Consider the following 27,837-nt stretch of genomic DNA (forward strand, 5'->3'; position numbering starts at 1 on the left):
TTCTCTCTGGGTTAGGACGATGGGCCAGGCTCCCTCCTGTGGGGTGAAGTCCCTCCCAAGGGGTTCCTTTCAGACTGACTTCTGACCAGCCAGCAGGGCATGCCTGTCAGACAAGCCTGTACTTGTCTGAAACCCACTGAGACCCAAGCTGCAGAGGCTTTTCTGGATCTTACGATAAAGACCAGATTCATCACGCTGACTTCCGACACCCTCACAGGCAAATTGTCACTGTCCATGTCAGCCCATGATGTTGCTCCTCACATTGGTCCCTGCTGCCCCTCAGTTCCATCTCTCCCCTCCCCCACTTCACCCCCAATTTCCAGACAGAGGGAACTTGCTGTCCTTCATCTCTGGACCTTTGTAAATGATGTTCCCTAGACCATGAAGATCTCCTGGAGGAGGGCATGGCAACCCACTCCAGTTTTCTTACCTGGAGAATCCCCGTGGACAGATGAGCCTGGCAGGCTACAGCCCATGGGGTGGAAAAGGGTCGGACAGTACTGAGCCACAAGCACAGCACAGACCATCCCGCAGCATCCCTCCCACCCTCAGCCCCCACCTAACACTTTCATGTCTTCAGATCCCAGCCCAGAAGTCACTTCTTCCAGGAAGCCTCCCCTGACCACCCATACTAGTTTAGGGACTGAGGTCAGGTATTCCCACACCTGCTGGAGATTCCCATCACAGCTTAGCACGTAGTGAATTCTCTTTCCTGAGAGAGAGGAAGGGGACGTTCCTCAGGGACAGGGATCAGGACTGCTGGGTTTCCGAGTGGATATCTAGCACCTAGCGTTATGCCTGAGACCAAATAAATGCTTAAACATTCACAGAAGGAAGGAAAGAAGGGGAAGAGAGAAGGAAAGGGGGCGGGGCAGGCGAAGGAAGGAAAGGAGGGAAGGAGGAGAGGACGGAGGGGCCCTTCCCTTTGTTTCCATCTCTGTACCTCTTTCCATCTCTCTCATTTCCAATGATCTAAATACTCTTTCTCTGATGATCTGTAGGTGCGTTTGATCATCTTTTTGACCGTTCCTCCCCATCTCTTGACCCACGCCCCTGGAGTGCAGGCCGTCCTGCTCCCCAGGACGTCGAGAGTCTAGAGTGGTCGCGCCGAATGTTTCTAGGCGGGGGCCCTTAGGTTTTGCGCCCCCGTGGGGAGTATAGAGGTTGGGAGGTCGCGCACTGATGGTGCTCACAGAGGCCCAGAGCAGCTAGCTGAGGGGAGAGGAGGCGGAGAAAAGAAAAGAAAGGAGAGAAGAGGCGGAGGCCAAGAGGGGGAATGGGGCGGAGAGGGGCGGGCCCGAGCCCCCCCCCCACCCCACCCGCCGCAGCCCTGCCAGCGTCCTCCCAGCCCAGCCGGCCACATCTGGCGGCGGCCCTCCCTTGTTTCCGCTGCGTCCAGACTTCCTCCGGCGGTGGCTGGAGGCTATGCATCTGGAGCTTTAAACATAAAAAGGCTTTGCCAGGACGGGGCGAGGGCAGGCGCGGCGGAGCGGGCTGGGAGCCGGGCCATGCTCTGCTGAGCCGGGCAAAGCCGAGGAGACCGAGTCGCATAGCCCCTCGGAGCGCAGCGCCGCGCGGGGGAGCAGGCGCCAGCCAGGCGGCGACGCGGCCACACGCACCGACCCAGCCACCCCCGGGCGACGCGCGGGGCCCGGGAGCGCAATGACCGAGGCGCGAGTGTCCCGGGGCGCGCTGGCCGCCCCTCTGCGGGTGCTCTGCGTCCTGGGCTGCCTGTTGGGCCCCGCCGCCGCCGCGCCATCGCCCATCATCAAATTTCCTGGCGATGTCGCCCCCAAAACGGACAAAGAGTTGGCTGTGGTGAGTTGCGACGCTAGCCTCATCCAACCAAGTTTAGAGAAACTTTGGAGCGGGGGGAAAGGCCACCCCTCCCCCCACTCCCGCGGTGGGCTTACAGCGTGGGGGAGGGGCTTCAGTAAACAGCGCGGGGTGGTCTTTGGACCGCCGAAGGAGGGGTGGTGGAGCTGCTGTAAGAGGAGAAGGCCTTTGATAAACAGCTTGGCAACTTTCAGGACCCAGAGCGGGGGCGCGCCACCAGCAGGGTCGGGAACCGAGGTGCTATGGCAAACCTCTGGAATGGGCCCCTTTTGCAAATAACAAGGACATTGTCCAGGATCTGGGATTTGGCAACACGGGGGCCGCTTTGTAAACAACTCTTGGACACATCTGGGGGGTTGGCTGACAAAGCCAGTTAGCCAGCGTCCTGGGAGGACTTTGGCAAAAAGCCTGAAGGGGTCTTTTTTGCAAACAGTGGAGGATCCTTGAAACCCCTGTTTAGGGGTTCCATCTTAAGGAAGAGGGGGGCCTTTGACACACAATTTGGATAAAGCTTTGAACACGTGAGGGTGGGAGCTCTGGGCAAAGCAGAACTTTGGCCAACGTCTAGGAACCTTCTGCACACATCTGGAGAGGGGTCCTTGGACCAACCCTTCGGGGGTCCTTTTGGCAAGTATTTGGGGCCGATGGGAAACGACCAGCGCATCCTTTCTCAGTGGCTCAATGAACAAGTTGGTCAACGAAGGTCAAGGGTTGGACCTCAGAAAGTTTCCTCGAACTTCTCCAAAGGAGTCGGACGACGGCTGGAGAGAACTGGCCAGCAGGGCGGAGGGAGGGGCAGCACGAGGCCCCCGGCGCGTGGGGCGGGGGCGGACTGAGCCTGGCTCGGGTGGGAGAGCAGCCAGGGAGCCCTCCCTCCTGGCGGGGCTCCGAGCTGCAGCTCGAATGTTTTGAGAGCGCGCGAGCGCGCGCGCCTGGCGCGAGCGGCATCCCGGCCGAGAGGTTGCACAAGCAGGGATGGGGGCAGCGGAAGGGCACTCCCCCTCCCCCTGTAAGCACCCGGGCTGGGTCTGGACCCCTCAACACGTTCCTTCCAGCGCACATCTGCCCTGTTAATTGCTTCAACCACCCTTTGTTGTTGTTGTTTAGTCGCTAAGTCAACCGCCTTAGCAAGCCCTTATTCTCCCCACACTGTCCAGGACAGGATCGTCACGCCCTTGGTCACCTGATCACTCGGGGAACTCCTTCTCAAGCTATGACACCACCCCTGCCCCTTTTCCAGCATCCAGGTCTCTGCCTTTTTTAGACAAATGGAGCTGGTCTGCATAATGATGGGGCTGTGGTTGAGGGTGAAGGTGGAGCTTTGGAGCATCAGTCACAAAGCTACCTGGGTCCCCACACCTTCTATAAGCTATGGAGGTCCGTATTGCCCAGAGACATACAGTGGAGGGCTTGAGAAACCAAACGTTGAACTTAGATCACCTGACTTCAAATCAGGGGTTGCACTAACTAACTGGCCTAGTGTGACTTCACTCTGAGCTTCTCCTGCAAACTGAGAGTAATAAGGGTTCCTGTCTTGGGGTTAAAGGAGAGATAATCTTAAGAAATTCCCTAGTGGTCCAGTGATTAGGACTTTATGCTTACACTGCAGAGGGCACCATTGGATCCCAGGTGGAGGAACTAAGATTCTGTGTGCCTCTTTGCATGACCACAAAAAGTAAATAAAGGAAAATAAAGGAGAGGTAATCTTAGACACTTTGAAGGGTACCTGGGACATGGAAAACACTCAATAAGTGTTAGTCATCATATGTTATTATCATTTATTATTAATATTATTATTAAACTGTTTCTTTCCTCTTTCCTAACTACCCTCCTAAACAAGGTTAGGGCCCCATTAATAAGGTCTCTTGGCTCTCCCCACCATTCCTATCACATATTTAATTTTTCAGTTATTTGTGATCCGTCAGCCTCCCTATACTGGGCTTTGAACCCAGTATAGGGAGACTGAGACTAGAAACATCTGTCATGCTCACCACTTGACCCTCAGCCCTAACACTGGGCTTGGTACCTGGTAGGTGTCAAAAAGTATTTGTCAAATAAATAGATGAACTGATTGGTCTCTGACCCCCTGCAAGGGACTGTTTGGTTTTGGCCTCCATTTGGCCTGAGCCAGCTGCACAGTCCCTGAGGGACAGGACTGTTTTCTTTGGGAAAATGGCAGATTCAGATTTTGAACCCAGGTCTGTCTCTTGCTGGAGCCCAGGGCACACAGCCCTTATAAGAAAAGTGAGGGAAATAATCCCTATGTCATCAGCATTTTGGTGGATTAAAAGAGACAGTGGAGGTAAAGAGAGGTGGTAGAGAGGTAAAGGTTCTAAGCCTGGGCTCTGGAGCCAATTACTTGGGTCCCAGTTCATTCCCGCCATTTGAGAGCTGGTGATCTTAGGCAAGTTTCTTAACCTCTCTGTGCTTTAGTTTCTTCTTCTGTATGATGGAGATACTTATAATGTCTACATGATAGAGGCTATGAGAAGTTTTGTTTTGTTTTGTTTTGCCACACTGCGCAGCACTGGGGGGATCTTAGTTCCTGGACCAGGGATCAAACCCGTGCCCCCTGCAGTGAGCATCAGATGAGTTAACACATGCTGACATCAGCACCTGGGCATATAGTGGGCACCCAATATGTACTCCCAAACCACAGTATCTACAGTTTGTATGTCACTCGGCTAATGGGAGTGTGGGGCCATCTGGGAGTGTGTATGTCACTTAACCAGTGGTTTGGGAACCTGGGACTCTACCCAGTGCCCTGGGATTGCTGATTCCTTTGGCCAATACTATACCATCCTAATGTGGCTGTTTGTGCCGGGGTCCTTATTTCTTCTAGCAATACCTAAACACTTTCTACGGCTGCCCCAAGGAGAGCTGTAACTTGTTTGTGCTGAAGGACACCCTGAAGAAGATGCAGAAGTTCTTCGGGTTACCCCAGACAGGTGAACTGGACCAGAGCACCATTGAGACCATGCGGAAGCCACGCTGTGGCAACCCCGACGTGGCCAACTACAACTTCTTCCCCCGAAAGCCCAAGTGGGACAAGAACCAGATCACATACAGGTGCCAAGGCAGGGCTGTGGGAGGCAGGGCGGGCCCTGGTCCAAGGGACATTGTGTCTCGTTGGGCGTTGTCTTCTCCCCTCTCCGGGGACCCAGGAGGGAACTTGGGAGGACCTGGCATCCTAAGGAGTTTGCGTACAAAGTTCTTAGGAATGGAGTCAAACGGACCAGGACTTGAATCCCACCCTTCCTGGCTGTGAGGCATTGAACTACTTCCTTTTCAGTGCTCTGACCCTTGGCTCTCCACTCTACAAAACAGAATTAAAACAAAACCTTATTTATGGGTCGGTTGGGAAGCCGACCGCGTATATAAAGGGGTTTCACAGTGTTCAGCACATAGTGAGAGGGGGGTAGCCATTCCCTTCTCTAGAGGATCTTCCCACACCAGGGATCAAACTCAGGTCTCTTGCATTACAGGCAGATTCTTTACCATCTGAGCCACCACAGAAGCCCATAGTCAGTGCTAGTCATTGTCATTATTAGGTGAGGTCATTGAGTGGGTAATGAGAACTTGATAATTGGTTGCTATTGGTAATTGGATTTCATGGTATAGAGTTGTTGTAATTGGTTGTTAATTGGGCTGAGAGCTCTGTTCTGTAGGGCTCGTGTTGCACTCCAAGGATGACACCTCTGCTGGGTCCCAGAATGCACTGTTTACATTCCTATCCATATGGGTTGATCTAAGGCTCCGCAGGATTTAGAGGCGCTCTAGTGGGCTCTTCTCCCAGAAAGCTCTACTTAACATGTACACACATGCCTGCACGTGCATCCATACTCACGCACACACTCATGCAGACACATACCTGTCCCATGTATGCACACATTCACATGCAATCACCGTTGCACACCCTTGCACACATACATACACACTTGTAGGCCTAGGCATACGCACATGCCTTTGCACACCTGCACACACTCACATGCACTTTTGTTACCTCCAGGATCATTGGCTACACACCAGATCTGGACCCCCAGACAGTGGATGATGCCTTCGCTCGTGCCTTCCAAGTCTGGAGCGATGTGACCCCGCTACGGTTTTCTCGGATCCATGATGGAGAGGCTGACATCATGATCAACTTTGGCCGCTGGGGTAGGCAGAGGAGGGGCGCAGGGGGGTCAGTGTAGAGACAAAGGGGCAATCTGGATATTAGAGAGGCATGGGGGGGCTCTCCTTTCCAGCTTGCTAGGAGGGCAGAAGATGCAGACACTAGAGTGGTGTAGACTGGAGCAGACGTTGGAAAGCCACATTGATGCAAAACAGATGATCTGACCCCCTGGAGGTGGTGTGAAACTGAAAGCAAATGGTCTCCCCACACTGTCCAAGATGGTAGCCCCTGGATCCTCAAGGCTACCTACTCTTAGTTACAATTGATAACATTTAAAATTCAGTTTCTTGGTCACACTAGTCAAATTTCAAGTGCCCTGTAGTCACATGAGGCTAGTAATTTGGACAAAGAACATTCCCATCTCGGCAAGGAGTTCTACTGGATGACACTCATAGATGCTGAGGAACTCTAGATATGAAAGTGGGTCGGATACAATGGACCAGTGTAGACTTGAGAGTAAGCAGAATGGATGCCGGGGTCTAGGGCACCAGGTGGGTTGGGGTGGGAACACAGTAGTGTAGACATGAAGGTAAGCAGTGTAGACATTGTGAGTGGAAAGTGATGAGGGGAAGTAGCACAGGAGACAGGTATGTGGGTAGATGGTATGGCCCTGGGTGGCATAGTGGATATGAGGGTTAGTGCTGTGGCCATTGGGAATAATATGACTTGAAGGGAGGTGATATGGCTAAGAAAGGATGTGAAGGTACTTGGTACAGACGCTGGGGACAGCAAGGGTGGTGGCGAGGAGACTGGTGTGGCAGTACACTGGCATGTGGGTAAGTGTAGTATCATCAGCAGTAGTATAGACAATGAAGGCTGGTGGTAGAGATTCTGAGGGCTGTGTAGACCGTAGGATGCTGACTACACTCTACTGGCCTGCTGTGTCCTCAGTCCTGGATAACCCAACAGGGTGAGGGAAGGGGTCAGAAGGTAGATGGGCTGAAGGGCCCCAACCATGGATGAGATGTGGCTGGGGTTCAGCCCCCAGTGGGGTAGCTAGAAGCTGAGATCCAGTGTGTTTCAGAACATGGAGATGGGTACCCTTTTGATGGCAAAGACGGGCTCCTGGCTCATGCCTTCGCCCCGGGCCCTGGAGTTGGGGGAGACTCCCACTTCGACGACGATGAGCTGTGGACCCTGGGAGAAGGACAAGGTAAGAATATGACCATCTACATGCCTGAACCTCCTCGCTGATTTTCTGCATGCCTCCCTGTCACCTAGCAATGAAGATTGTGGCTTCCCTGGCAACTGTAGACCCCTTCATCTGCTCAGGTGGGAGGGGGAGGGAGGTCACACACCCCAAATGAGTCACAATCCTGGTCTCCAAAGAAAGGCCTCGAGAGATTCACCCTCCACCCTGTGTGGCTCCTCAGTGGTCCGTGTCAAGTACGGGAATGCTGACGGGGAATATTGCAAGTTCCCCTTCCGGTTCAACGGCAAGGAGTACACCAGCTGCACAGACACAGGCCGCAGCGATGGTTTCCTCTGGTGTTCCACCACATACAACTTTGACAAGGACGGCAAGTATGGCTTCTGCCCCCATGAAGGTGAGTGTCCTCCTGGCTTCAGGCCTTGACCTTCCGGCCTCCACACTCCCCAGGCCTGGCACTGCCAATCAGCCAGTGTCCCCTCCACTTCCTTCAGCCCCCACATCCCAATTTGAGCCATCACTGTGCCCTTCTCATCTGTTCCATTATTCACTTAATACTTTCATTAAATCGATTCCTCTTTTAACCTTCACCATTAGCAGTATTTTTGAACTCATTAGTTTGATGTGCTAATTATTTTTTTCCAACATACATTAAAATGAACTGAGAATGATTAAAATGCCCAATGGGTCTCTTGAGAACTACTTTCTACCCTCTAGCAGAATTGGAGGTTCAAGGGTTGAGGAGAGCCTTGGGATGAATCAGAAGCCCAACAATGGGATTGGTACTGAGGCCGGTACCCAACCTGGCTTGGGGACACAGACCTGGGGGATTTCAGCCGTTGCTTCTGGTTCTGATGCTGACTCTGTGTGTCTGTGTCTGGGGGCTGTTCCATCTGCCTTTCTTGGTCTCCATCTATCTTGGCTTGTAGCTGCAGCTCTGGGTCTTGGCAAAGGCAGCAGGTTTGACCTAGTATTTATGTGTGTGCTTTTGTCAGTGCTTGAGACATAAGCTCTAGATATTTTGAAACAATGTAGAGGGAAATTTTTTTTTAAAGAGTGAGGGTATTGACATATACACTCATTCTTTTTAATTTATCCTTGACATACTTCATAATCAGAAATCATGAAAGGACAGCATATATAACCTGATACTCTTATCAAGTCATCATGTTTAATGATTCAGGAGGTTCAAAGCTGGGAAGATGTGGAGAAAATGTGAAAAAGTCCAAAACCTTTTAAAATACCTCTTTTCTTTACTAGTCCATAAAAGCTCCTTGATCTATAGATACCTCTGTCTTCTTAGCTGTAATTTTACACATTTGTGAATCTTTCTGACTTTATTGCAACTGAACCCTAACTACCAGCCCTGTTGACAGAAGGAAAGAAACAAAGAGCTAGTTAAATGTGTCCCTGTTTACGCTTTTAGTACCCAAAACTCGTGCAATACATTTTATTAAGTAAAGTTCAAGGCATTGGCCATTAACGTCAGAAATATTTAAAACCAAAAATATTTAATGTATCTTGCATTTCCCAGTAGGGATTTGGATGGCGTTAACCTTCCATGTGTCAATCCCTGTGTTTAGAACAGAATGTCTTGATAATAGAAGGGAAACAGCTGTAATTCATAAGTTGAGGAAGGGTTTTTCCCTGTTTTGGACATTAACTATTGACTTGGTGCTTAGTCAGATGCAAGTACGCACGACATGCACGTGTTTGGGTCTTGGGGCAGAGGTTCTGGTTACTCAGCCCCTCCTGACTGCTGAGTCAGTGTCTGCTTCTCTCCGTCCCTTTGAGGGCAGGATTTGGGAGGAGATGGGGGCTTCCTGGGTGGTAGAAATGCCGCTGATGGGAGGCCAAAGGTGGAGACTGGTCTCCATCGAGGTTAACACTTCGCCTTTCCCATTTCAAGGCCACCAAGGCAGCTTGTCTTGTTTCTGGCGTTCCAGGAGAAGGTCCCTGGGTTGGGGAGAAGGGAGCAGTGAGGGTAAGGGGCCCTGAGACTTGTCAGGGTGGCCAGGGACTGGGCTTGATTCTGGCCATGGTGGAGTTAACGGGGGCTGCTGAGGTCACCTCTGGCACCGTTGTTCACAGATGGTCCTTGTTACTCACTTGTGGTTTTGCTTGTTGGCAAATCCAAAGACACACCATTCTGTAGCTTCGGGTGGATGAGGGTGCGGGGCAGCAGGGGGAGAACCCAAGACAGACAAGCCCAGACTCTTAATCCCACTGTCTCCCCTGAACCCTCCAGTCATGGCCCATGTCTTGGGGCGGTCAGAGTAGGACCCTAGGGTGTGTATTAAAAGGTTCGCAAAGATACCACCTCCCCCGCCCGCCCTCCCTCTCCTCTCCCTCCTGCAGGGACCACAGCATCTGGGAAAACGCCTGGGGTTGGAGGGAGGTGAAGTTTTCTCTGTGTGCGCAAGCGTGAATGACAGAGCAAGGAAGGGAGAGCTGGAGATCAGTGTGTTTTGTAGTTCTGTACAACCTTCATCCATCTAGGTGGTCACGACTAGTTCTGGAGCCAGCTTTCTTCAAACCTCAGTTTCCCTCTGTGTCAAATGGAGAGATATTGCCATCCTGCCCACCTTGGATGATATATTTAGCAATCTGCAGGGATGCAGGCATCAATCAGGCAGAGTAGACGGTGACCCTGGGGTTGGAGTAGGGCTCTGGAGGCCCCCACCATGTTTCAGGGGTTAACTACTTTATTGCTGGGGCAGAGGGGGGCGATCCATAAGGTCCAAGGAAAAGGATGGGGCTGGCAAGGGAGGAAGGAGTATTTATCCCCAGAAGTTCAGAGAAGCAACAGTTTACCAACCAGTATAGATTTTTTAAAAAATATTTAATCAATGCTATGACTTCCCTGGTGAGTGGGCAGGTGGGCAGCCAGCTCTGCATCCACACAGGTGCCCAGCAGATGCTCAGGTGGGCAGGTGGGCCATCTCCCTCACATTCGCACCCTACCTCTCTCTCCTGCACCCCAGCCCTGTTCACCATGGGCGGCAACGCCGACGGACAGCCCTGCAAGTTCCCGTTCCGCTTCCAGGGCACATCTTACGACAGCTGCACCACGGAGGGCCGTACAGACGGCTACCGCTGGTGTGGCACCACCGAGGACTACGACCGCGACAAGAAGTACGGCTTCTGCCCGGAGACTGGTGGGTGTCGCACCTCTCCCCGCCCTCTGATAGCAGACCCACGAGAGCTCCCTCCCCCGACCCCCGTTTCCCCAGGACAGGGCTTGCTAATCAGGACGCTCAGCGGCTGGCCCAGCACGGACACCAAAGTCAGGACAGACGTTGGGCACCTACGGCCAGTTCAGCCGAATTGGCTGGTGATACACAGGACTCCCTCAGAATGACCTGCACTCTCCCAGCCTCTCTGGTCTTTGTCTCTTCCTCTCCCTCATCCCAGAGTCTCTCTTCCCTGCCCCTCTTTGCCTTAGTCTATATCTCTTTTGATCTTTGTTTTTCAATAAGAACTCCCTCTCTCCCTTCCTTCCTCCCTCCCTTCCTTCCTTCCTCCCATCCTTCAACAGATATTTGCCGAGTCCCTGCTCTCTGCAGAGGACACAGGTAAGTCTCCCACTGGCCCACGTGTGATGGAGCTTCCAGTCTTGGAAGGGGTGTTGGCACCCTCAGCTCCGCCCAGCTCCCTCTGGCCCCGCCATGGCCCCGCCATGGAAAGCTAATTTAAAAAGCTCTGGAGTCTGGCAGCCTGGGTCTGCATCCCAGCCCTGCCACTTGTTAGCAGCACTGCCTAGGCAAGTTACTTAATCTCTCTGAGCTCCAGTCTTCCCATCTATGCAACAGGAGGTAATCTAGGGTCCCTACCACACCGGGTTGTTTAAGGGGGGCCAGGATGTGAGATGTGCATAAAGCTCCTGACCCAGTGACCGGACTGAGCGAGCACTCAATACGCCTGTCCACGTAAAGTCCACGTCCTGTCGTTGCTCCGGGTGGTGGCCTCAGACCCCCTGCCCCTTGATGACCCATGTCCCTGATCCCACAGCCATGTCCACTGTGGGCGGGAACTCGGAAGGTGCCCCATGTGTCTTCCCCTTCACCTTCCTGGGCAACAAGCATGAGAGCTGCACCAGCGCTGGCCGCAGTGATGGGAAGTTGTGGTGTGCGACCACCTCCAACTACGATGATGACCGCAAGTGGGGCTTCTGCCCCGACCAAGGTATGAGGAGCCCTGGCTTTAGGTAGGAGAAGCCGCAATCCGGCCCCGCCCATGTGTGGGCGGGGAAACCGTCCAGAGTCCCCACCCACTTCCGCCATAAGCACCGCCCCCTAGACACCCACCTACCGGCATCTCAGCATCTCTACTGCGGACCCTCCCACTCCGCAGTGACGCTGCCCGTTTCTGGTGGGGACCTCTTGCCTGCTTAGCCCCGCTTCTCTGGGCAAAGAGGTGGCCTCCAAAATAAGACCCGATCCATCCCAGTTCCTGGGCGGGAGTCAGTTTTCCCCAGCAGATGCTGCTTTCCCCTCCCACCTCTGTACCCCTCCAGGTGGGTCTGTCACCCCCAAACATCTCAGTGCTGGATACAGGGAACCCTGTTCCAGGGAGATGATTCTCCTGCGAGACATTCCCACTCCAGCAGAGAGCTGCCTTCAGGGAGCTGGGTGGGCAGAAGAGAGGAATACAGTACGCGCCTGCCTCACCCTTGCTCTCCCCACCCTTCACGCAGAATGGGGAAACCCTCACGGCCCTCCCTACCCCCATGGGCACCGTCCTTTGCCAGATTGTGAATGGAGGGGTCCTTGTCAGTATTGGGTGCTGAAAACACAGCTGCCAGGGACAGCTCTCTGCCCTCCAGGGCTCACAGGCTTGAGCGAGAGAGTGACCAGGAGACAGGCTGTGACCTTACTGTGTGGTCATTGCAATGAACAGGATCCCTGGGGGCAGCAGGGAGTCACTCTAGGCTGCAGGCCCAGTGTCACTGGGTTCAAGGCCCCAGGTGACCAGGTGAGAATGCTGGGCTGGGGACAGCCAGTATTGGGGCAGCCTCTTTTTAAGTTACTTTTCTTCTTTTTCACTCTCACTGAGATGGAACTTGGAGAATGCCAGCTGACAGAGGCTGGCCAACAGAGTTTTTTTATCCCCCCCACAAGTGCCATGCTAAGACTTACCCTGATTTTACCTGCTCTGCTCCAGCCTCTATCTAAAGGTGGGGTTCTCCACCTGCCGGAGTGATTTAAGGCTTCAGAGCACGTATAGTGTACTTGGTTGGGGGAGGGGGCAGTGTATTAGTGCCCCATTGCTGTTGTGTAGTCGCTAAGTTGTGTCTGACTCTTTGTGACCCCATGAACTGTAGCCCGCCAGGCTCCTCTGTCCATGGGATTTCCCAGGCAAGGATACTGGAGTGGGTTGCCATTTCCTTCTCCAGGGGATCTTCCCCACCCAGGTATCAAACCTGCATCTCCCGAATTGACAGGTGGATTCTTTATCATTGAGCCACCAGGGAAGCCCATTTTAGTGTCCTAGGGCTGCCATAACCAGATGGCTTAAAACAACAGAAATTTATTCCCTCGTACTTCTAGAGTCATCTGGAAGTCTAAGATCAAGGTGTGGGTAAGGCCACGTTTTCACTAGAGACTGTATCACTCCAGTCTCTGCCTCTGTTGTTATTTGGCCATGTACCTTCTAAGGACGTGGGTCACACTGGATTAAGGGGCCACCCTCCTGCAGTATGGCTTCATTTTAACTTGTAGCTGAATTTATCTGCATAGACAATATTTCCAAATAAAGTCACAGCCACAGGTATGTGAGGTTAGGACCTGAACATGTTTTTGCAGGTACACAATTCAGCACACAATCGAGTGCAATGATAGGGTTTGCCCACTGTCTGGCTTGAGCCTGGGCAACCACTCCAAGTGAGCATCTTTTTACTGCTTCCCCTGGGGAAGAAATGGTGGACCCAAGGGTTTCCTCTTTGGAGACTGCAGAGCAGGTTGTGCCCTTGTTCTTTATAGAGAAGACGAAGAGCCAGGAAATGGGATTTTTAAACAAATGGGCCTCTAAGTAAAGGATTTGCCAATGCTGCGTGCTCCCCTCTATAGCACATGTGCGGTCCACATGGAAAGGGATGACGGGACCTGGGTTGACTCTAACTGAAAGTAAAAGGTATGGTCTGTTAACCTCAGAATTCTCAGAAGAAGAAAACATCAATATGTGCCACTTCCATGCTCTGAACCCTACCATGGAGATGTCCTCAAATGTCCCCACTGTCAGAGCCAGGCCTGACTACTACTACTTATTTTTTTTTGGCTGCACTGAGTCACATGTAGTATTTTAGTCCCCTGATCAGGGATCAAACCCCTCCCCCCAATTTGGAAGCCCAGAGTCTTAACTATTGGACCGCCAGGGAAATCCCCTGATGTGATTTTCTCTCTTATCTCTCTGCCTGCCCTTCTGCCCCCCTCCACTCCCTACGGCCCTCAGGGTACAGCCTGTTCCTGGTGGCAGCTCATGAGTTTGGCCATGCAATGGGGCTGGAGCACTCACAGGACCCTGGAGCCCTGATGGCGCCCATTTATACCTATACTAAGAACTTCCGCCTGTCCCATGATGACATCCAGGGCATCCAAGAACTCTATGGTAAGCCTCAGCTTGGGGTCCCCGGGGCAGGGGTTTGGGGAGGTCGTGTTGCTGAAGGTAGAGTGCCAGGGGGTGGAACCAGCCAGATCTGGGACTGCAGGAGACAAGAGCAGGAGTATTAACCTGCTCTGGGGATATTGGAGCATCACTCTAAGGCCCTCGGACAGCCCTTTCCTTTCCAAATAACACCAGTGTCTGAGCCTTGCTTGGCTCCCCAGAGCCATGCCATGAGGCAGGTGGGGCAGAAATGGGCTCTCCATTTTCTAGGTGAGTCAGCTGAGAGAGGTCTGAGAAAGGTAACCTTCTGGCCCCAAGGTCAATGAGGTTTACGCATCCAAGTGAGGTTTAGAATCCAGGAGAAGTATTAATAGCTAAATATAGGGTAGAAATTCCCAGCACCTGGAATGACCTTAATGATACAGGATTACAAAGCTTCTAGTTCTCCAAACAATTCTTTTAGTTTAACGTGTAATAGGATCAGTACAACTAGTACCTGGAACCACTGATTTATGTATATGCATGCTTACAATGAGGCCAGAGTTTACAAAGTGACTCCATTTTTTAAAATAAATCAACGTATAATAGTACTGGTGGCACTTAGACAAGGCTGAAATCGTGAAAATGGTTCTGGAGCGACAGGGTGTGGGGAGCATAAGACTTGGGAAAGAACTGCAGTAGAGTGAGTGAGTGGCTCTGGGTTTGAGCTTCGCCTCTGCCGCTCACCAGCTTCAAGGGATGGAGCCGGTCTTTACCTCTCTGGACTCAGTTTCCTCACCTCTAAATGGTGGCTGGTTACCCTCAGGAGTGAAGGAGGTGCCTGCCACACCCCCAGTGCTGGCCACACGGTCTCCCCTCAAACACTCTGACTCTCTTGTGGGCTCAGAAACCTTTCCAAGTCCAGGCCTCATCCCCCTGTCTTCCCTGGGCTGACACCGAGGCCAGAATACTATTCTTCTGACCATTAGCAGGTTGGGTGGGCCAGTCTCGGGGCTCAGCCTGTGGGGAAGAACCCCTGGGGCTGGAGAGAGTCTGAGGTCGGGTGTCTTCCCCCAGGGGCCTCCCCTGACATTGATACTGGCACTGGCCCCACCCCAACCCTCGGCCCCGTCACTCCTGAGCTCTGCAAACAGGACATCGTCTTTGACGGCATCTCTCAGATCCGTGGGGAGATCTTCTTCTTCAAGGACCGGTGAGTGTAGGAGCTGGCTTCCTTGCCCTCTGCCCTGCCTCCATTATTCTCGTGCCTCCATCTCTTGCTCAAGGACCCCACTGGGGGCTTCACAGAATGGCCGGTATGAGACCCATTTTTGCTGCATGTCGGACAGATTTTGGTGCTACCACACAGACACTTCCTGTGCTGTGTGCTAGCCTGTGGGTCTCCTCGGTGTCTCGGCTTCGGGTTGCAGTATGCATTCAGGGATGGTCTGCATGTCACTCCTTCTCCTGGGGTTAGCAGCTACTCGTGACAAATGGCAGGAGCACAAGAGTCCAGATCGGACCACACAAATACATTTAAGGCCTCCACTCTGAGCATATTTGAGAATACTTCACTGGCTGAAGCTGGTCACATGGCCAAGCCCGCTGCCTGCTCTAGGGGGTAGTACTGCACAGCCATGTGACATCATACATGGATGTGGATTTCTAAAACAGGGATGGAGGGAAGAATTAGGAACAATGCGTCTACCATAGACCTCCTGGAATGGCCTTGACCTCAAATGTTCTATGTATGGGGAACAAGTCACCACAGGGCAGAGAGGTGGTATCCTTCAGGCTATAAATAAAGGCCCCCACTCAGTCCACCAGGGCTGTGATTCACTCAGCTGTCCTAGAGGCAGGCAACAAATCTACAACTACCTTAAAGCATCCATCCATCCTTCCATTCTTCTACCTATCCATCACGCATCTATCACCCAGTATCCACCCATCCATCCATTATCTGTCCATCCATCATCATTATGTATTCATGCACATCATCAGGTCTTCATCATCTGTCCATCCATAGAGCATAATAGTTGAGAGAATGGTTCTGGAGCCAGATTGCTTAGGTTGGAATCCTGGACCTGCTACTAACCTGTTGCATGATTGTAGGCAAGTTAATTGTGTATCTTCTTTTTACCTCAAATGACTCATCTGGCTCAGACGGTAAAGTGTCTGACTGCACTGAGGGAGACCTGGGTTCAATCCCTGGGTCAGGAATATCCCCTGGAGGAAGAAATGGCAACCCACTTTAGTACTCTTGCCTGGAGAATTCTATGGACAGAGGATCCTGGTGGGCTACAGTCCATGGGGTCACAAAGAGTTGGACATGACTGAGCGACTTCACTTCACCTCACTTCACTCATCTCCAAAATGGGATTAATAGTCCAACCTATCTCATAGGGCTCTTTTGAAGATTAGATGAGCTTAGTGCTTAGACGAATGCCTGACACAGACTAAGTGTGTTCAATCATACTAGCTGTCCTTATTGATAAATAATTACTTGGCTTCTACTGTGCCAAATCCTCTGCTAAGCTTTGGCATCTGGGGGTGAGTGTTCTGTGCTGTGGGCAGAGGGGCTGTTTAATGCCTGGATTGTTGTTTTAGTCACTAAGTCGTGTCTGACTCTTTTGCTACCCCATGGACCATAACTCACCAGGTTCCTCTGTCCATGGCATGTCCAAGGCAAGAATACTAGAATGAGTTGCCATTTCCCTCTCCAGGGGATCTGCCCCACCCAGGGTTTGAACCCACATCTCCTGCATTGGCAGGAGGGTTCTTTACCGCTGAGCCACCAGGAAAGCCCAATGCCTAGATTTAGTGTTCTCAAAGAAAAAAGGTCAATGAATCTCCCTAACAAAAATCACTTAGAGTGTGAGAGTGAAAAGTTTCTGCCCCGACCCTCAGGCCCTCTGACTGGAATTTCTGGGAATGGGTCCCAGGCATGTACGTTTAAAAAAATTTCCCCATGAGAATTCCCTGGTGGTCCAATGGTTAGAACTCTATGCTTTCACTGCCAAGGGCGAAGGTCACCCCGTTGTCAGGGAACTAAGATCCCGCAAGCTGCAAGGCACAGCCAAAAAGAGAGAAAAAAAAAATGTCCCCAATGATTCTGATGCACATTAAAGTTTGAGCGCCACTCGTCTGGTTCAGGGGACAGAGGCAGAGAGGACCGTCATGGCAGAATGAAAGAGATGTGACTGCAGAGATATTAACACAGCACTTTGTGGACACATCTGAGTCCAGGAAGGCTCCACAGGTGAAGTGATACCCAAGCGGGAACATTAGAGGAGAAGCAGATGCAGACAGACGCGAAGGGGCTGGCAGGGTGGCAGCGTGGTTGAGACGAAGGAACTGGAAGAGCAAAGCTGGAGAGATGTGAAAGTTACTGGCTTATCCCAGGAGAGCCTGGTGAGGCTGAAGATGTTCCAGAAACTCTTGTGAAGGGGGTCCTCTGCTCCAGGCATTGGGCTAGGTGCTGGGTTGAGGGTGGGAGGAGTGGGGCAGATGCCAGAGAGAGATGAGACCCATAATGCACTGAGAAGTCAGGTCCATCAGCCCACGAATGCCAAACCAGGACATGTAACAACAGATCTCAGTGTGTTTTGCAGCCCTCATTTCAGGGATGGGGAAGAGGTGAGCCCAGGGAACCCACGCTCTAGCACTACCCTTGATCTGCTGCACTTCTGCCTAAGGAGACCTTGACCACACTGGTGGGTCTGAGTACAGAGCTGGGAAAGGGTGTGGTGTGGTGCCTAGGCCCAGGTCGGAGCCATCGCTGGTCTGACACATCCCACTTTCTTTCAAAAGTAAGTTGATGAGTGTTTAATGGGCTCCTTGAATTGATCAGTAAGTATTTAAACACTGACCATATGCAGAAATTGGTGCTGGACATTGTGGGGGACTAGAAAGGCAGTATTGAAGGATAATTCTACTCCAACTTTGGCATCAGATCTGGATTTGAATCCTGGCAATTCCACCACCTCTCTGAGCATCATTTGCCAAGTAAGGATCATGGTACTTTCCTGTATCAGGATGTTTTGGTCACAAGTAACAAAGAATCCCAATGGTCATGTATGGATGTGAGAGTTGGACTATGAAGAAAGCTCAGTTCCGAAGAATTGATGCTTTTGAACCATGGTGTTGGAGAAGACTCTTGATTGAGAGTCCCTTGGATTGCGAGGAGATCCAACCAGTCCATTCTGAAGGAGATCAGCCCTGGGATTTCTTTGGAAGGAATGATGCTAAAGCTGAAACTCCAGTACTTTGGCCACCTCATGCGAAGAGTTGACTCATTGGAAAAGACTCTGATGCTGGGAGGGACTGGGGGCAGAAGGAGAAGGGGACGACAGAGGATGAGATGGCTGGATGGCATCACTGACTCGATGGACGTGAGTCTGAGTGAACTCCAGGAGTTGGTGATGGACAGGGAGGCCTGGCGTGCTGCGATTCATGAGGTCGCAAAGAGTCGGACACGACTGAGCAACTGAACTGACTGAACAAAGAATCCCAACTCAAACCAGCTTAAACAATGGAAAGAAAGTATTCCCACGTGGTACACAGTCCAGGGGTAGAGCTGCCTCCAGGGGTGGAAAGAGGGTCACAGATTCAGTGATTTTTTGTCTACTACCGTCCTTGGCATTGACTTCGTCCTCAGTCTGAGTCCCTTGGGGTCACACGATGACTACCAATGGCAATTGGGGCTGTAAACTTCTTTACCCATATGCAGCAGAAGAGAGATTAGAGAGAGAGAGATCTCCAGATCTGAAATACAAGTGTATGTCTTCAATCTCATTGTGTCAACATAAGACATACGGCCACTGCTGAATCTATAACAGTTGCCGGGGAATGCTAAGCTCTGATAGGATTAGATCAGTGGTCCTCAGACTTTGGCATGCATTAGAATCGGCTGGAAGGATTCTTAAGTCACTGATTACTGGGCCCCAGGCCCAGAGGGTATGATTCATGGGTCCTAAGTGGAGCCCAATAATTTGCATTTCATATGAGTTCCACATGTTGGTCTGGAGGTCTCGCTTGGAGAACGGGTAGCTTAAACTCATCAGAATGGCGACTGGCTCTCTCTATAGGAAAGGAGGGACTATAAGTATGGGTATTTTGTGAGGAATGATTATAGGGAAATAAATAATAGGTGCTGGGTAGACCACCAAGAGTGCATATTATTTTATAATATTGTAAGGTTGACATTTTACAAGCCACATGAAATGCTTGGCACTTAGTAGGCCCTCAATAAATGATGGCTTTTTATTACTCCTGAAGGAGGAAATGGCCACCTGCTCCAGTATTCTTGCCTGGCAAATTCCATGGACAGAGGCGCCTGGCAGGCTACAGTCCATGGGATTGCAAAGAGTCAGATACGACTGAGCAACTAAGCATGCCACACACTTTATTACTCCTGCCAAAGTGTATGAATCCATCATTTCAATTTGGGAAGTGCTTTTGAGTGCCATCAGCTCCTGCCTCAATTGACTTCTAATCTGGCAGGAAAGATAAAACACTTAAAAAAAAAAAACAACAGACAATCAAACTACTGTTACAGGCACTTGGTGTTGCCAGTTTTGAGAGACTCAGAGCGGGGACAGTCCAGTATGGAGAGAGAGGTAGTTAGGGAAGGCTTCCTGGAGGAAGGAGCAGGTGGAGGAGCAAAGTGGTTGCTTCTCTGCTCTAGTGTCTTGCTGAGGGGACTCTGCTCATTCTCCAGGCCTTCTCCACCCTTCCTTTGATCTTGCCTTCCCACTACCCAGCCAAGGAATTGTCCTGGGATGTTTCTGAGTGGGCTTGGGGAGGTATGTGTGGGTACAGCTACAGAGGGACTGAAGGTGTGGTTCCCTGTGTCCCCTTCCCCCACCCAGGTTCATCTGGCGAACAGTGACACCACGTGACAAGCCCACAGGGCCCCTGCTAGTAGCCACATTCTGGCCTGAGCTACCGGAAAAGATTGATGCTGTGTACGAAGACCCACAGGAGGAGAAGGCTGTGTTCTTTGCAGGTCTGTGGGAGGGGACCTTCTTGGCCCTCGGCTCCAGGGGGCGCTGTACCACGACTCCTGTACACTGGTGGGTGCTCTCCTTAGTTACAGATCCACTCTTTCAACCATCATCTGGGAGACTGGTTCAGACATCCAGCATCAACCAGCACTGACTCACAGAACGAACATTTCAGTAACCTTTTATTTACTTTTCAATCTTTTTGATTCCTTTTCCGGAGGAAAATGACACTTCAGTGCTACTGCCTTTAATACCTTCCTAATGCTAGTGCCTTCGGCAGATGACAGTTTTAGTTAGAATTTTTTAAACACTGATTTGTTTTTATTTTTAATGTTTATACTTATTTCTATAGACTTCAAAATGAATTCCTTGAAAGCAGAATATTGAGTTAAGTCATAGGACGAGGAGACTCTTGTTGTTTAGTTGGTAAGTTCTGACTCTTTCCAACCCCATGGACTGTAGCCTACCAGGCTCCTCTGTCTATGGGATTTCCCAAGCAAGAATGGATTGCCATTTCCTTCTCTGGGGGATCTTCCCAACCCAGGGGTCAAATCTGCCTCTCCTGCGTTGCATTGGCAGGCATATTCTTTACCAGTGAGCTACCAGGGAGGCCTATGAGGAGTCTCTATAAGTCGTAAAAATCATTGAGGTAGGGTCATATGGGCTTCCCAGGTGGCTCAGTGGTAGAGAATCCACCTGCCAATTCAGGAGACACAGGTTTAATCCCTGGGTCGAGAAGATCCGCTGGGAAATGCCATGGACAGATCAGCTTGGCGGGCTACAGTCCATGAGGTCACGAAAGAGTTGAATGTGACTTAGCAACTGAACAACAGCAGCAGGGCCATATGGGTAACACTGGGGCAATCTTGCTCCTTTACTCTGTATTCAAGCACCTCCCATGTGCCAGGGCTACAACCCCTGCTCTCAGGGAGCTCATGAGCCAGGAGGGGAGATAGAAAAACAGGCTGTTAGGAGGGGGTGCAGGAAGAGCTGTGGTGGTTAGTGGGGTGAAGGCTGAGATGGGGACACAGGGACAGCTTCCTTGACGCTGAAGGCTCAGACAGCACTGTGGGTGCGTGCTCACCAGCGGACCCCCCAGCTCCTCCATCCCAGAGTGACCAGAGCAGCTGCTGGCTCACAGGGGACCTGTGTGCAAATTAGAAAAAGGTGCCTCTTCACAGCAATCGTGGCACTTAGAATCTCTGACTTGATGAGTGAAGCCAGGGTGGGACTCACTCCTGCTCACCTTCTTGGGCAGGGACCTTCCATAACCAATTTGCAAAGCCTTCCGTGGAGGCCCAGATTTTGGGCACTGAATCCAGAAGTGAGCAGAACTCGTGGCCCCGTTGAGAAAGGTCACAGTGGGGTTGCTGGCAGATTGGTGGTGGGAGGAACAGCCTTGAGCACTTGCCGCCAACGCACCCTCTGCTTCTATCCCAGGGAACGAATACTGGGTCTATTCAGCCAGTACCCTGGAGCGAGGGTACCCCAAGCCGCTGACCAGCCTGGGGCTCCCCCCTGATGTCCAGAAGGTGGATGCTGCCTTTAACTGGAGCAAGAACAAGAAGACATACATCTTCGCTGGAGACAAATTCTGGAGGTAAGGGAGGGCAGTGTGAAGGAGAGCTGCACCGCCAGCCGTGTCGCCAGAGAGAAGACACTGGCCTTGAGCTTCTTGGGTTGAGTTCAGAGGCTGGTGGGCTGTGGACGGCCCCTCTCTGGTCTCTAATCCACCAGGGCTACAGGCCCTCTGAGCAGTCACCAAAGGGCGAACCATTCTTGGGCACATCACTGGTACAGTTCTGGTTTGAGCCTCCTTTCTCTGCTCAGAAGTCTTTGGATTGGGCTCATGACTGTCTGGTCTGGAGCCTTGTATTTTAGGGTGACTCACTGAAGAAAGGAGTAATAAAAATAAAAATAATCAGCTGCTACTCTGATCCTATGTATGAGGTGGGTATTATTATTCTTCCCATTTTATAGGTGAGGATATGGCTAAGTATCTGGCTTAACGTCACACAGCCAAGTAGTGGCAGGCTGAGATTTGAACCCTGGAATTCTGGCTCCCAGAGAACATGCGATTCTCCACTTTTCTATACTGTACCTGAGGTAGTGGGGTCCCAAGAGATGGGAGTGGTGGAGGCAGGGATGGCAGAGGGCAAACACAGAATGAAAACTGAGACGGGTACCCACAGGAGCTAGCATCCAAATCTGGCCTCATTGGAAACAGCGGCACCCTCTGGCCCAGCTTCCACAGGTCCCCTGGCTGTGGGGGCAGGCTGGCAGGAGGCCAGTTTGGAAGCATGTAGCTCTCTGCCCCAGCTCATCTAAGGGAAGGGTCTAGGGACTTCCCTGGTGCGTCCAGTGGCTAAGACTCTGTGCTTCCAATGCAGGGGCCCCAGGTTCAATCCCTGGTCGGGGAACTAGATCCCACAGCCATGACTAAGAGTTTGCATGTTGCAACTAAAGATCTAGCCTGCTGAGACTGAAAAAGATCCTGCATGCTGCGACTAAGACCCAGTGCAGCCGAATAAATAAATATTTTTAAAAATAATTTTAAAAATAAAGGGAAGGGTCGGATTCTAAGAGACCATGGTCAGGGCTGAGGGCCAGGGAGTCCAATATCCAGGAAAGGTTAGTGAGGCAGCCTGGATCTCAGGGGTTTCATTATAAATCTTCCCATTTCCTAGATGAGGAAACTGAGGTCCAAAGAGATGAACTAACTTGTCTAAGTTATTTATAGGCAAGTGTGTTGGCCACTGATTACGCAGATTATAGAATTTTAACTGCTTCTTTTGCCGTCTAACCCTGGGCCCCTGGCACTGCACCCTCCGGGTTATTGGGTCGGTGGAGGAGTGGTCTTCCTCTTTGCCTCCTAGCATTCTCACATTCCTCCTGTGGCTGCATCTGAACCTTTGCCACTCCTGAACAATCCTGCTTCCCTCCGGAGTCTGCTGTCCTCCCCCCTCTTCCCCACCACCTGCCCCCAGTGGCCCTGCATTCAGAAGCTGTTTATGTCCCCGGCTGCCGTGTCAGGGTGGAATTCCAGACATATTGCTAAGATACTTAGCAACTTAAGCCGATTGATATCTCAAGCCTCAGGAAAGGAAACAGCCAGGAAACCACAGGCTCTGCCCACAGGCTCCGGAACACTCCCAGGCACATGCACGTACTGTGTGGAAATGTATCTCGGCACAGCAGTCACTCTGCATCTCCAAATCTTAGAATCAGAGAGCACTAATATCTTTGAATCACAGTGTTGAAAGGACATTTATAATCATCCTGGAGCACACACTGAATGTAAACATATGGGAACAGACGTGTCTGTGTGTAATCATGAGTATCGCTTGTGCGCGCACACACACACACAGACACAGACACACACACACACACACTGATGCTCAGGCTATGCTGGCATCTTGCTGGGTATTGGGCAGAGTTATCTGCTTTCTAGTCCTTTTCAATAGCAAGCCTACCTGCCAAAGCCTAGATCTGGGACGGACAGCCTGTTCCACAGGGAAAGCTCTGTAAATCTTCCTTAAAAGCAGCAGAACTGAAACATCTATTGGAGGTTCTGGGTGGGGTTTCTAAAGGAGACAGCTCTTTTTCCCAGGAGAGGTAGTTAATGAGCCTGAGACACTGGTCCTGGTAGAGTCTACAGAGGCCCAGGCCTCTTTGCTGGAAAAGGAGAAATCGCTCCAGAATGATACAGGACAAGGAGTTGCTTCCAGCTTGGGCAACCCCAGGGAGTGGTTAGTCCTTGCTTCTAGAAGCTTCCACTAAGCCCAGAAAAATGCATTCAATATCTCCTATGTGCCAGGCATTTACCTTGGTGCTGGAAGATAGTGGTCAAGCAATAGGCTCTCTCTGGGACTTCCCTGGTGGTCCACTGGTTAAGACTCTGTGCTCCTAATGCAGGGGGCATGGATTCGATCCCTGGTCGGGGAGCTAAGATCCCACATGGCAAAGAAATCAATATAGCACAGAACTTTTTTTAAAAAAGGAGAAAAAAGAAATAGTTGCTCTCTGCCTGGTGGAGCTTACAGTATCATGAAGGGAAGAGATATAAACATGTACAAATAAAACAGTGATGGTTCTTATGATGGGCCCTGTACCACATCCTGGGGCTATGCATTTCACCTGTATCTCTCACTTAAGGTAGCCACTATTATTAGCTGCGTTTTCCAGGTGGCCTCAAGGATATACCTTTGAAAAATCTCTGACACAAATGTCTGTATTTGTAACACCTACTCTACACTACAGTTCTACAGCCGGAGAGGAGAAGGTCAGAGGGTCACAGAGAAACCTTTCAAAGAGTGTCCCAGTGAGCAGGAAACACTGTCGGAGGAAGCTCTGGGGACAGAGAGTGAAGACACATGGTCCTGTTCAGAGCCAGCATCTTCCGATGCCTCCATGCTGTATTCTTCCTGGAGGAAGAACTGTGAAGCAAATTGGTTCACTTCTCTGAGCCTCAGTTGATTCTTGCCCTCCCTGCCTTCTGTGGTAGAGTGAGAAAGAAATGAGGGCAAGTTCAAGGGCACATAGCTCTGAGCCATTGTCATTCTAGAGAATGTAGTTAGAGAGAATGTGGATTGGATGCTGGAATTTTCCCAAGCTGGGAAACTTGGTTTTGGTACCTCAGGTCACAAGGAAGCATGTTAGGTTTTGCAAGAAATCTCATGACAGAGATGGGATTAAGAAAGGCATTTCTGGCAGTTCTGAGGGTGATGGGCAGAGGGGGAAGAGTCCTGCAGAAGGGGGCTCATAGGGGAAGCTGTTTTTGGCGTCTGGGATTGGAGGTGGTCAAGCTGGCTGTGGGGAAGAAAAGAGTCAGCTATGAGGCTGCTACTGCGCTGTCACCAGAATGAAATTCAAACACAGATCTGTCTAGAAAATTAGCACCACAAGGGCAAGACTTTATCTTGTTTATTACAGTATCCACAGCGACATAGCAGGAGGTCATTAAATATTTGCAGAATAATAAATAGATGGAGTGTAAGTGGAGAAGCAGTGGAATCAAAATGACCCCAGCCTTTTAAAAGTTCTCCCAAAATTAAAATGAAAAAGACAGATGTTGCTAGCCAGGAAAAGAATATGCCAACTAATACTCCAGGTATTTACACAAATTAAAGGCAGAGCCCTGATGACGACTGGCCCTGGGAGCTGCCGCTGGGCCTGAGATGACAGGAAGTTGCTCTGTGACTCACAGGGCTTGGGCTCATGCACCACCTTGTACTGTAACTCATGTCCCAGCCGAGATCATTGCCCAAGATGTGGACTATCAACTCACTCAACAGATGAAGCAGCAGCAGTTTTTCAAGCCGAGCAGTGCTGGGCAGGACCTTGTCTCTGGGCTCCCAGTTCCATGCTCTTTGTACTGCAGCAGAGATCAGAGTTTCTAAGGAAACTAACATTTCTCAGATACTGTGTTAGGCATTTTGCATGGGTTATTCCGTTTCATATATATGATAATTAAATATCAATACATTAAATATAGACCATCTAACAAGTGGTAAAACTGAGGCTCAGAGAGCAATTTACCACCCTGTAGCCAGAAGGCGTGAGTTGGACTCCCACTCAGAAACTGGGTCCCCTTTTTAAGCCTCTGGTATATAACATGAGTTAGTATTATGGTAGTAACTGTCATAGGATTGCCATAAGGATTGACTGAGAAAGTATATGGAAGGTGGGTAACACACTGTTTAAGTGTTAGTAGTAATTATAAGATTGTTTTTACGGGACTATCCCAAGTCACCTAATAAGTGAGTCGTGGAATTAGGATTTACCCAGGTCTGACTCCCTGCCCCTCAGCTCCAGTCAGGGGCCTCCTTGAAGTGTTAGAGCTGGCCTCCCAGGCTCACCCAGGAGCCATCAGCCGGACCCTCCGGTCACACTGCGGAAGGGCTGGCCTTGAGGGAGGCCCACTGGTTCACCATGGCCATTTTCCTTGCAGATACAATGAGGTGAAGAAGAAAATGGATCCTGGCTTCCCCAAGCTCATCGCCGATGCCTGGAACGCCATCCCTGATAACCTGGATGCTGTGGTGGACCTGCAGGGCGGGGGTGAGCTGCCCAGGCCTCTGGCCGCTTTCTAGGACTCCCTGCCCCCAGCCAGGGCCCCACTTCTTGCAAGCACACACTCCCTCATTGTATGCGGAGGCAGGCGGCGCCCGGGGAAAACAAACCAGCCCCTTCAGCCCAGCGCTGGGAAGGCATCCAGACCCCTGACCTCTGCTCACTCAGCCAGCTCCAGGCAGTAAGACCCAGAAAGGCCCCTCACAGCTGCGGAGCTGGGAGCCAGAGAGCAGGGAGGAGGGGAGGCCTGCCGGGGGCGGGCGAGAAACCTGGGCTTGGTGCCCTGGATTCATTCTGGGGTTTGATCCAGGCCCTTTTGGGTTCCACAGGAGGCCTTGTGACTGCCTCCTGTTAGCAGAAGGATGGCTCCATTTGAGACAGGACCAACTTTGTCAGGCCCTGATGCTGAGGTGGCAAAGATAGCCCATTTGTCTCTGTTCCTTTGCAGCATAAAACAACCAAACCAGCAAGGGCTAGAATTTGGAGTTTGGAAACCAGATTCCTGAGGAGGCTTCTGGGAGGTCTCTAGGGCCCTGGAAATGAGTCCAGTTTGGCTTTTTAGAGGAGATTTCAATGAAATTTCACAAAGATGCTTTTTGAGCTCCTATCACATGTTAAGCACATGGCCCTGACTAAACCTCTCACATGTCCAAGAAAAAGCAGGGTACAGCCAGGTGTCAGGTTAAGGATTATCTTCAGAAAGAAACATCTGTTGAGCACCTCCTGTATGCCAGGGGTTTGAAAGGAAGTAAATGAGGTCATATGTGTCAGGAGTAAGAAATTCCAAAACCCTGAGGGGCCAAGCTGGTGCATTAATGAGTGAAGCAGGCAAGGCAGACAGCGGGAAGTGATGTGGTCTGTGGAGCACCAGAGAGTACATGGCTTGTTTTCTGGACAGCTGCTTCTCTGCTTCTGACGATCTCTGCTCTGCAAGAAAAGGGGAGTAGGGACGGCAATCCAGTATTTAAGAATCCATGCTTCCACTGCAGGGGCGGGGCAGGTTTGATCCCTGGGTGGGGAACTAAGATCCCATATGCCACCTGGTGCGGCCTCCCAAAAAGAGAAAAGGGGAGTAGTGTTATTAGATATTCTAGCTCTTTTAAAAAGAAATGAGAAATCCGTATTTTCATATGAAATTTCCAGATTATTCAAAACAAAACAGAAAACTTGTGTGGATTAAACAAAACCCATATGTGGGCCATCTGATAGGGATAGCAGTCTCTTGGTTTGCCACCTCTAGGAATGCAAAGTGCCCAGCTTGGTGCTTGTGCTCAGCACAGTGCTATTATTTATATTAATAATAGCATATATCATCTCATTTTATCATCACCATAACCCCTAAGAGGTGGTATCTTTAGCCACATCTCAAAGATGAAGAAACAGGGACTCAGAGAGTTTAATTCCTTCCTCCAGCCTCAGAAGGGTCTTTTGTGATTTAAAAGTTTCTTCCTGGGGACCTCCCTGGCAGTCCAGTGGTTAAAACTTCACCTTTCAATGCAGGGGGTACAAGTTCAATCCCTGGTCAGGGAGCTAAGATCCTACATGCCTCCTGGCCAAAAAACCAAAACATAAAACAGAAACAGTTTTGTAACAAGTTCAAGAAAGACTTTTAGCAATGGTCCACATTAAAAAAAACAAAACCACCTTAAAAATTGAAAACATCTTCCCTATGACAGGCAGACTTGTAAAGTTCTCAGGAACCTTCTCCGTGCCATAATGTCTGAGGATGGGTTGGTCACAGGCTCTTCTCTTTCTCATTTCCAGGTCACAGCTACTTCTTCAAGGGTGCCTATTACCTGAAGTTGGAGAACCAAAGTCTGAAGAGCGTGAAGTTCGGAAGCATCAAATCCGATTGGCTGGGCTGCTGAGCTGGCTCCGCCTCCCCCAGGGCCTGCCCCTCCATCACCTGCTGCACACCGGGCCCTGAGCACCAGGGAAGGACCCGGGTGGGCGTGGCAGCCCTCAGTTCTGTAATTAATCAACATTCTCACCCCCACCTGGTAATTTAAGAAACCCTA

General features: G+C 50.9%; 1 protein-coding gene and 1 non-coding gene across 2 annotated transcripts; both read left to right on the forward strand.

Annotated features, from left to right (window-relative positions):
- Positions 1–1,662: 1,662 nt before the first annotated feature.
- MMP2 (matrix metallopeptidase 2) lies at positions 1,663–27,687 on the forward strand. The gene is given in 13 exon segments (NM_001166180.1): positions 1,663–1,818; positions 4,679–4,905; positions 5,846–5,994; positions 7,035–7,163; positions 7,384–7,557; positions 10,145–10,318; positions 11,172–11,345; positions 13,611–13,766; positions 14,820–14,955; positions 19,613–19,749; positions 21,188–21,347; positions 25,698–25,807; positions 27,584–27,687. Coding segments are annotated over 13 exon segments (1,986 nt in total).
- TRNAG-UCC (transfer RNA glycine (anticodon UCC)) lies at positions 22,094–22,167 on the forward strand. The gene has a single exon. It is a non-coding gene; the product is annotated as a tRNA-Gly (tRNA).
- Positions 27,688–27,837: the final 150 nt, after the last annotated feature.

This window comes from Ovis aries, chromosome 14 (genome assembly GCF_016772045.2).
Source record: "Ovis aries strain OAR_USU_Benz2616 breed Rambouillet chromosome 14, ARS-UI_Ramb_v3.0, whole genome shotgun sequence".
NCBI classification, from domain to species: Eukaryota; Metazoa; Chordata; class Mammalia; order Artiodactyla; family Bovidae; genus Ovis; species Ovis aries.